General features: G+C 62.2%; 2 protein-coding genes across 2 annotated transcripts in view; one reads left to right on the top strand and one right to left on the bottom strand.

Moving 5' to 3' along the window:
- Positions 1-92: 92 nt before the first annotated feature.
- NPPC (natriuretic peptide C) lies at positions 93-3,544 on the bottom strand. Its single transcript, XM_087740611.1, has 3 exons — positions 3,331-3,544; positions 1,752-2,043; positions 93-365 (listed from the first exon to the last, which is right to left on the bottom strand). The coding sequence occupies exons 1-2, from the start codon at positions 3,421-3,423 to the stop codon at positions 1,765-1,767; spliced, it is 372 nt and encodes a 123-aa protein (XP_087596737.1). The 5' UTR covers positions 3,424-3,544; the 3' UTR covers positions 93-365; positions 1,752-1,764.
- Positions 3,545-8,511: 4,967 nt separating this feature from the next.
- DIS3L2 (DIS3 like 3'-5' exoribonuclease 2) overlaps positions 8,512-9,835 on the top strand; it is a 203,712-nt gene continuing 202,388 nt past the window's right edge. The window contains exon 1 of the mRNA XM_087740589.1: positions 8,512-8,631. Within this exon, the coding sequence (XP_087596715.1) occupies positions 8,628-8,631 (4 nt within the window). The 5' untranslated portion in view covers positions 8,512-8,627. The remainder of the gene's footprint in view (positions 8,632-9,835) is intronic.

Here is a 9,835-nt window from a genome sequence, read left to right as displayed (position 1 = left end):
TAAATAATTTTTTTATAAATATCTCTTTATAAACAATATATAAATAGCTTTACAACATAAATACATTTATGCATGACATGAATTTACAAACAGCAACGTTATACAGCTGGCTTCATCAGTCTCTTGGAAAAGCACTGTCCCTTGTCTTGGTGAGTGTTTGTATATATAATATATATAAGATAGAGAGCACTTTTTAAAAAAATAACAAAACCAAAACAGCTGGTGCCATAACTCCTCGTACCAAAAAGAAAAACACAGCCACATCTTTTGTCCGTTCTGGGGGGGGTCTCTGATCTTCTAGGCGTTGCCTGGGGGATGGCCCTGCCTGGCCATGGTAGGAGAAAATGGACTATGGATTCAAAGCCCTGCGAGGAAGAAGAACAAAGTGCCTGTTAGTACTTGCCGCACAACACCCCCTACCCGTCCCAAGCTGAAACCCCCGCGAGAACAATCCTGGCACGGGGCTGGGGGATGCTGAAGCCAACAGAAAACCTCTCTGAGCTTTGCTCGTGCTAAAGCAAGGAAGAAGCTCACTTTCTGGCTATTTGGTATTTAGGGGAGAGGCTGAGGGAAGCGTGCTGCTCCTCCTCGTCCTGGGTCTAGGGGAAATCTTTTTTTTCCCTGATAAGAATTTAATGAGAGAGGATGGGTGTGAGCTGGGTGCGCAGCGCCTGTGTGCTTCTCGGAGCCCTGAGCTGGGCGATTCCTTGGGAAGCCGCTACACGAGGGAGCGGAGGAGCAGCACCCTTCCCTCCGGGCAGGGCCATGGACCAGCGCTGGCGTCCTGTGGGCACCATTGCGCCCCGCTCTTCCCGTTGCTCTGCAGAGCAGCAGGGGGGCTGGATGCAGTCCCCTCCGTGCCCGATTGCGTTACCGCAGGGCCAAGGCACGTCCCCGTGAGCGGGGCAGTGCCGTGCTGTGGGAAGAAGAGCGAGAGGCCTGGACTCTTCCCCAGGTGTGAGTTCAGCTGTGTGCGACCTGATGGCGTGGAACAGGGCAGCGGGGTGCCTCGCTCCCCCCCAGCACCCTCAGGAGAGCTGGCGGGGGGGGGAGCTGCCATGCTTCTCCCAAACTGGTCACTGTGGGGAAGTGACGCTTCTCTTGCCTGCCGGTCCCTAAGCATGGCGGCCGTGGAGGGCTGTGGGAAGGACTTCTCCCAGCTGCCCGTAACTTGCTCGGATGCAAAGCCCGGGTCAGGAAAGCGCTACCCTTGGCCGTCACCCCAGCGAGGTGACACCTGGGGAACTGGTGCCTTGAATTAAATTAATTGGAGCGTGGCTGAGACAGGCGCCTGGCTAATGCTCCCACCCCAGGCACGTGGGGGTCCCCTGCCCTCCTGAGACGTGTCTGTAGGTCACCCCTGTCTGTCAGGCATGGGGGGCTCGGAGCAACGGGGAACGTATGGCAGCACCGGAGCTCCTTCTGCATCCTCCCCGGAGCCGGCGGGTCTAGTTCATGCGGAGAGGGGACTCCAGCCCGAGCTGCTGCGATGAACTACGGCTGGGGTCTCCCATGCTCTGCGGAGGCAGGCAAGGCAGCCGGGCGGCAGGAGGGTCGCTGGCAGGGCGGGGTGCAATGAAAGCCGACTTTGGGGTCCTCCTCTTTACCCACCGTCAACAGCGGGGTGGGCAGATGGCTCGGCGGGCTCACTACCTGCAATCCCACCCGCGGGCATCTCCCACCCGGCAGCGTACGGAGCAGCGGCCCGGCATCCCCGGAGCCCCCCCGGCCCGGCCCGGCCGCGCACTCACCGCCAGGGGTCCCTCAGCAGCCGAGGCCGCTCATGGCGCCGATGCGGTCCAGCTTGAGGCCGAAACAGCCCTTGCCGAGGCCCTTCTTATGGAGGCCCTTGTGCCGGCGGCCCGGCGGGTCCTGCAGCAGCCGAGCCCAGCCCGCCCGTGGCCGCGTCTCGGCCCGCGTCTCCCGCGCCTCCCGCGGGCCCGTCCCGCCGCCGCCGCCGCCGCCGCGTTCCTTGTCCCGCTCCTTCTCCCGCTCCGCCGCCGCTTCGGGCGGACCCGCCGCCGCTGCCGAGCCGCGGGAGGCCTGTGGGGAGGGAACGAGTCAGAGCCCCCCTCAGGACAGCCTCAGGACCGCCCCCCCCCCCCCCCCCCCAAATCTGGGCTCCCTGCCCCGGGGTGGGAGCATCGCCCTGCCCCGCACCAGAGCGGTGCCTTCCTGCCCCCCCTCTTCCCGGTCACTGCATCCCCCCAAAAAAAGGGTTGCTGGTGCTGCACCCCCCCCTCCAATAACCTGAAGGGGCCCGAAAGCTGGCAGGGGACGCAGTGGTCACTGCGTCCCCTGCCAGCTTTCGGGCCCCTTCGGTCACTGCGTCCCCTGCCAGGGTCTTCCTATGGGGGGTGTTCCTGCCCCCCAGCCCAGCTCCGGGGGGGTCACGCTACTCTGAGCAGCCCTCCCTGCACCCCTGCCTTGCAGAGTGTCCCCAGCAGTGGTGCGGAGATCAGGGGGTCCCCTTTCCTGCCATTACCCCCACCTGGTTAATGCTTTCTGGGTCCCCCCGCTCCTCCATTTCTGGGGGTCACACCCCTTCCTTATTGCCCCCCCTCCCCCCCCCCCATCTCCCAGGCCCCTCCATCTCTCTCCCTGCTCGGGGCTGCTGCCCACCAAGCCCTGGGGTTGCTCACCCCCATCCATCTCCCCACCCCGTATCACCCCTTTCTCTGCAGCCTGCACCCCAGTTCCTCACAGGGACACCCCCAGTCCTGTCCCACCGCTGCCCTGGGGCACCCCTCGGTCCGTCTCCCCATCTCTGCACCTGGCACCCCCCCAGGGCAGTGCCACCCAGTGTCAGTTGCCTCCGGTGCATCCCTCCTCCTCCTCAGCATCCCGGGACACCCAGCTCCCTGGGGCACCTCCATTTGGGGTGCTCCTTCCCCGGGGGACGCCCCGGGTGCCCCTGCCTGGCCCGTTTGGGCAGGGCTGCCTGGAGGGCTCTGGCCTTGCACGCTGCCCACCGTGCACCTGCTGCCCACCCCGCTGCGGGTCTGCTCCCCAGCTGCGGGTCTGGTCCCCAGCGCAGAGGGGGGCCCCGGGGTGACGCCGGGGAGCAGCCTGCCGCCCTCCCCAGCCCCAATCCCGCAGGGCACGGGGCACAGGGCATCCCCCTCCAGCCCCTGCTTTGGGGCTGACATCCCCGGGACAGGCTGGAGAAGCAGGGGGTCCCCTAGCACTCAAAAAGGCCACGGGGAAGGAGGACCCCGCTTTGCACTGACTCTGCCACCCCAAAGTCACCCCACGTCTCCCCCCTGTGCCCTTAGGACCCTCAGCAGGACGGGGAGAGGAGGGAGAACCGGGGGGCAGCTCCAGCCGTACCTTCTGTGGGAGCTGAGACGCCGGCTTCGCCTCCAGCCTGACGGAGAGCAGAGCGAGTAAAAGTCCACCAGCCAGCAAGGGTGAGATCTGCATCCTGCGAGGCCGAGCGAGAGGGGGGCCGGGGGGCAGCGGGGAGCCCCGGGGAGCCCCGGGGAGAGGCCGGGACTGATGGGAGTCAAAGTTCAGAGCCGAGCAGCGAGGTCCCTCCTGCCGCTTGCGAAGTGCCGAGCTAGTGAACTTGGGCTTTCTGCTTCATTCATTTTATAACCCAACCTGCTCGGTGATGTCATCTAAACAACCAGGTCCAACCCGGCCTCCCACTCCACAATAGCAGGAATTTAAAGGGGGGGGGGGGGTGTCCCCTCTCCCCTGGCAGGAACAAATGACACATCAGCCCAAGGCAACCGGCTCGGGGAGCTGGAGAGCAGAAAGGCAAAGCGGGGGGCATTTGGCTTCACGTGCCCCCCTGCCCCAACCACCCCCGGACCCCCTGCAAGCTGTCTGCCCTCCCCTTGCCCGCCTGCCCCACGGCCCCTCCGCTCCCCCCCACGGAAGGACAGCCTGGGGTGGCTGTCACGGGGGGCGGGGGGGGGGGGTCCCGGCGGGGGGTTAAGCCCAAAAGACAGGAATGAGCGCAAAAAGCGCTTTTTTTTTTTTTTTCTTTCTCATCCAGGATTAAATCAGAACCTGTTCATCCCCCAACTTCTCTCCCAGGTCCCTGCTTGGCAGGAGGGGGGACACTGCTCTCCCTGGCAGAGACCCTGGGGACACAGGGGGATGCCGGGGGCAGTGGTGCTGCTTGAGGGCACCTAGGTGGGTCCCTCGGCTTGGAGGGGGTGACCTGCTCCCTCCGCTCTCCTGGGGGGGCTGGATGGTGTCCCTGGCCCTGGAGACAGGGCTTTTCACACACCCTGGGAGTGTCCTCTGCAGGGCACAGTCAGTGTCACAGGGTCCCTGCTGGGGACAGGACCCCAGGGGCTGACCCACCGCAGGGCTGTGCAGCCTGGCCTCCTCCGACCTGCTCCCGGAGCTGGAGGGTGCGGGAGAAGGATGTGATCCCGGGATTAACCCCAGCGGCTCTCAGGGGCTCTGGGGACACGGTGGGGGCTCCCCCCTTCCCCTTCAGCAGCCGGGAGGGCAGGATTTGTGCTGCTGCTGCTGGTGTGCCTGGCACCGGGCAGCTCTGGGGCTCCGGCTGCTTTTTGCTGATGGAGCTGGGCACCATCCCCGGCACCCCAGCTGTGGGGGGATGCTCTTACTGGGATCAGGCCAGAGGAAAGACACCCCCATTTGCAGAAGCATGCAGGGCTGGATTGCAGCAGGCTGGGTTTGCATCCCAAATCCCTTCCCTGGGACCAGGGAAACGATCTCTGCTCTTCCCCCTCTCCCCAGGGTCAGCTCCAGGCTGGTCCCTTCCTCCTGCTCCTTTTCTTGGTCTTTCTGGGCTTTGCTGCTCCCCAAATCCCTGGGGAGCTGCCCCTGCCAGGGGGCCGTGGCTCTTTGGGGGTCTGTGGTTTCCCCGCTGGGGAGCAGGGAGATGTTTCCTCCTCCACAGCCCGGGCTACTGGGCACAGAACACTTCAAAGGAGATTGGCTTTTCAACTCCATGTGAACGGGAGCTGGAAGGAGAAGGTCTCGGTGGTTTTTCCATTGTGCCTGCCAGGTGGAGACAACTTGGACTTTTTGCAGTGTAAAGTTGTGCTTGGGCATTCGTCTGCCTGCAGGCAGAGCGAGGCGATGGAGTCGGGATTAGAGCCGACCCCGGGTGCCAGGGAGCTGTGGGTGCAGGCGAGGAGCAGAAAGAGGCCCCTTCTCTTGGGGTTCAGCTCTCGTCCCCCCCCAAAGCATGCTGAGATGTGACACACAGCCTCTCCGGGGCGCAGGGAGGGGGGCTCTGCAGCCCTACCCCCTTCAGCAGGGCTCGCGCAGGGGAGCAGCAGGCAGCTGAACCCTGGGTCTCCACAGTCTGGGGCTGTTGGGGTGCCCGAGGTCACCAGCGGCACGGCAGCCGACACGGGGTCCTGCCGTCACCGTCCTGGTTGTGCTGGCCGATGCTGTGGGCAGCCCTGTCCTGCTGCTTCTCCCAGGGGGGAGCCGGGATGGGGAAGGAGACGGTGGGGGGGACAGCTGGGGGGAAATGTCACGGCGTGGGGAGGAAGGGCTGCCTTGCTTGCCACCAGCCTCCCACACGCTGTGGGATGTGGGGTCAGGAGCCATATCGGAGCTTCTGCACCAGCCCCTCGCCCTGGAGTATTAGAGGGTTGCCACAGATGCCACAACGCGGTCAGGTCTCAGCCAGCGCCTGCCCGCAGGAGGCTCGTCCCTGCCCTTGGCTTTCACCAGTGTGGTTTTCATTAGCGTGTTTTTTTTGTCACACTGTGCAGCGCCTTGGGTTTGGGGGGGGGGGGGGGAGTTGTGCTTTATAAATCCAATTAGTCTTCTTATTCAAATTACTCTGCCTTTTCTGCTGAAAGTCGCTGGAGTCAGAGCCGGGCGCACACAAAGGTTTTCCCTTAACTCAAACCAGATTGGATCCACTGGGGTGGCAAAAGCTCAGACGGGGGAGGAGAGGTGGGCAAGAAGGGGTTAAGAGCATGAAACCCTTTTGCTTCGTGGGATGGGGGCCTGAAATCTTTTAACCCTTAAAGGGATGTGCCTGCGTTAGCCCCCGGCCCTGCAGGATGCTCGCCCAGGCTGAGAACTGGCAGACTCGGGGCATGTGTGGAAGCTGAGAGCATGGGGCAGAGAGGGCTGGGGATCCTGCACGGTGGGACAAGGAGGGATGGAGACCCGCAGGGTGGGCTGGAGGGAGTGACACCCCTCCCCATGGCACCCAGGGGCCCAAAGAGAGCTGGGGGGAGAGAGGGGCTCCAGGGCTGGTCTGCCCCTGAGGGATACCAGCGTTGAACCAGGGGTTATGGGCAGAGGGGCTGCAGGGTGTCTGGGGAGGGGGCGGCTCAGGGTGACCTAAGAAAGGTGGGAAAATCCATATTTGACTGCTTCTTCATGTCACATAATGTCCCCAGCACCCCTTCCCGTGTGACAGCAGGCTAAGGGCTGTTCAGAGGTGTCCGTATGGTGGCAGCGGTGCCGGCTCCCTCCAGCCTGGACTGGAGCCTCTCACCCTTTTGTGTCCTGCTGGGCATCACCCAAAGCCGGGACGTCCCCTGCCCTCCAGACAGCCCCGCTCCCCGGGTGGGGTGGGAAGCTGCATGTGCTGGAAACTGCCCGAAAGCAGAGAACATTGCTGCTGTAGGGCTAAACATGGGGAGATGCTGCCGAGTCTTACCAAAGCAGGGGCGACCCCTGAGAAGGGGGACTCGGGGGGACTGTCGGTGTCTAGGGAGTGGGGAAGGGAGCGGAGCGGGTGCATGTGCCAGAGGGCACACGGATCCTCGCGCCTGACGATGGAGAGGGATTCATCAAAGTGTGACCGGTGCCAGCATGATTTGGAGGGTGGGAGGAGACAGGTCACGGGGGCGGACGTGTGACAGCAGCGTGGGGTGTTTCGGCCCCATCACAAGGAAGGGGTGAGCGATGCCTGCGGGTGAGGCTGGATCCTGCCGGGCAGCGCTGGGGCCCTGGCTCCCTCAGCTGAAGTCAGGAGCCAGGCTCCAAGCACCTTCCAGAGGATGACCCCGAGAAGGTTTACAGGACAGAAATGTGGACTCTAGCCTGAAGCAAGCTGTGCCACCACAGCAGCAAACAGCCAGCTAACTATCCCCTTTTTCTTCCACTCGCTCTTCATTAGGGAGCGCGTTTCTGTATTGATTTGGGGAAATCACTGCCCAGATTTACGTCTCTTCTGCTGCCGTGGGCGAGGGAGCATTTCCCAATGGAGCGATGGATAACTGTAGTGTGAGGATTTCCAGCTGATGCTGTGCAAGGACCAGTTGTCCCTTTGCAAAAAGAGACATCAGAAGGCTGCGTGCATGCGATGGAGATGCCAGAATGGCCGATGTTTTTCTGCAACCAGTGGCCAACCCAAGGAGCTGTTGGTTAAGCACCATCCCAAAGTCCATCGGTGGCTTTGGAAAAAGCCCCAAAACATTGCTGCTCTCTGCTTGTCCTGCCCGCATTGCTCGGTACCTGCCTGGGGTAGGGCCGGGGGAGCAGAGCAGGTGCAAGGATGGAGCAGGTACAAGGACGGAGGAGCTAATTCCCCTCCAGCACAGCCACCAACTACCAGTTCCCAGGAACAAGATGTGTGCTGGTGTTCACCAAGAGAAGGCCACTGAGGGTTTGACATGCCACAACCGGAGCTTTTTACAGTTTACACTTTTTTTACAGGTTTTAGAGTACCTCTCTAGGGGTCTGGTGATAGCAGGCACAGTGAGCAGCAGTTTGGGGGGGGATTTCAATGTTGGCTGCAGGGATGGATGAGCAGCCCCGCTGCATGTGGTGGCAGGGGACCATCTGATCCCACCGCTGTGGCCGGACGCAGCAGGCGATATGCCTCCTGAAGATGCTTTGAAGCAAGCTTTTCTGGGGAATAACCCCATAGCCCTGGAGGGCAGGAGCACCAGCCAGGGGCTCAGACATGGCCACCAATAGGCCTGGGACCTGGGCAGCCACCAGGCTGTCATGGGGACAGGGTGGCTCTGCACACTAGGGTGCGATGCTCCTGGGGCGCTGTGGCAGCACCGGTGCCTGCTTCACCTCCGGGTCTCCGTGTCTGAAATGCTCATAGAGATTTCGGCCCGTTTGAACATCCCTGGTGTTTATTTTGGATGTTGCTGCTGAATGAGGCATTACAGGAAACACTACAGGATTTTACATTTTCCCTGTCTCCTTTGGGTCTGGAAGAGGGCTCTGGCCCAGGACACACGCATGGCCAACATTGCCTCTTCCCAAACCAGGACCGTGATGGGGAGAGGCCCTGCAGGGCCACCCTGATGGGGCAGGCGAGGATGGGGCTGCAGACACAGCAAGGCCACGGAGATGGAGGGCTTCTCTGTCCCTTCCCGAACCTCCCAGGGTGGCTAGGGCAAGGAGACAAGGGAAAGCCCCAAGTGCAGAGTGCCAAGTCTTTGCTAGCAAAGTGCTGGTATCCTGGCAGACACAGTGGTTTTCCCCCCAGGGGCGTGCTTTGGGGTTTGTCTTTTGGGGTTTGCCATTTTCCCTGGGCTCCCCAGGATGCTCCAGTCTCCTCCTGACTTTCTGGGTGTTTCTTTTCCCCAGGGCTGTGCTGGGATGGCCGTGCTCTGGGGCTGGGCTGCCTCACCAGGCTTGCGAGAGCGGGAACACGACATCTCAGACTTTTGTTGAACATCAAGAAAATGAGGCAATTCTAAAGCATGGGTGAGTCCACACCATGAGTCTCCCTCTGTATCAGTCCTTGGAGGATATGAATTGCATTGCCTCCAGCTGCCAGCAGCCTCGGCTCCGCAGCTAACGTAGGGGCAGGTTGTTGGGATTTTCCAGGCTAAACGCCATGGTTGTCTTTGTCCTCCCTTTCTCAGATGCCTTCCCCCCAGAAATGGGGGTCTGGCAGGGTTTCACCCCCAGCCTGGAGGTCCCAACATCAGCCCAGGCTTGTTGGTTTTGGTGCTGAGCATCCCTTTGAGAAGAGGTACTGCCCAAAGTGGTGATGGCCTGGAAAGCCCAAAGGATGAGTTATTGTCACCACATTTGTCCCCATGGGAAGCCATGCCTTGTGCAGATCCTGGGTAGGGATCCGGCAGGCCAGCGAGGACAGAGCCCCAGCCTGTACCCAGGGGGGACCCCATGGCGGTGCTGGAGCCGGATGCCACCGCCGCACTGCGTCACCCCGCCACACCCCCGGGGGAGGTCTGTGCCCTAATGTGCTACATGCACATCCAGGCCAGGTGAGCAGGTCCTCACTAGCCCTGCGGCTCCAGCGGCAGCGCACGCCCCAGCTTGGCAGGAGCCTCTTCCACCTGGCTTGGCTGGGCAAAACCCCGTCACCCTCGAAGATGCTGTCAGCAGCTCCCTTGTGGTCCCCCCTGCCAGCCCCGAATGCTCCCCAGCCCCTCAGCTGGCTTCCCGGGAACCCCGTGCCAGGTGGTGGGAAGTCCCTTTTGGCATCAGTCCTTTGGGGCAAAATCTTTGGGCTTCTGGGGTCTTTCCCCAGAGCATCCTGGATGTGGGAAACCCCAGGGGAGCTCTGGGATGAATCCGTGCTGGTCTTGGGGATGCTGGTGGTCAAGCCCTTGACCTCCTGCCAGGGCTATGATCCTGCTGAAGACAAATTTGGGCTTTCTGCCCCTTTTTTTTTCTTTTTGGGGGGTATTCTGGCTGTCTCCCACGGGAGGGTTTGTGTGGATGCCAGGCTGAGCCCTGGCCCCGGCCAGGGCAAGGGGCTGGCAAGGGAAGGGGCAGATTTCGGTGCCGCGGATGGCGGGGCAGCCTTGCAGAGCAGATAATGGCCCAGCTGAGCCTCGGCCGGGCCTGGGAACAGCTGGGGCCGCCGCTCCTGCGGCCGGGGAGCACTGCTGGCTGCGACGCGTCACGGTGGCCCTGCTGCCACCCCACGGGCAGCCAG

This window comes from Nipponia nippon, unplaced genomic scaffold (assembly GCF_047370975.1).
Source record: "Nipponia nippon isolate SJK-2023a ecotype South Korea unplaced genomic scaffold, ASM4737097v1 scaffold_7, whole genome shotgun sequence".
NCBI lineage: Eukaryota > Metazoa > Chordata > Aves > Pelecaniformes > Threskiornithidae > Nipponia > Nipponia nippon.
Note: the sequence above shows the minus strand (reverse complement) of the source record. Positions and strands in the feature narration are given on the sequence as shown.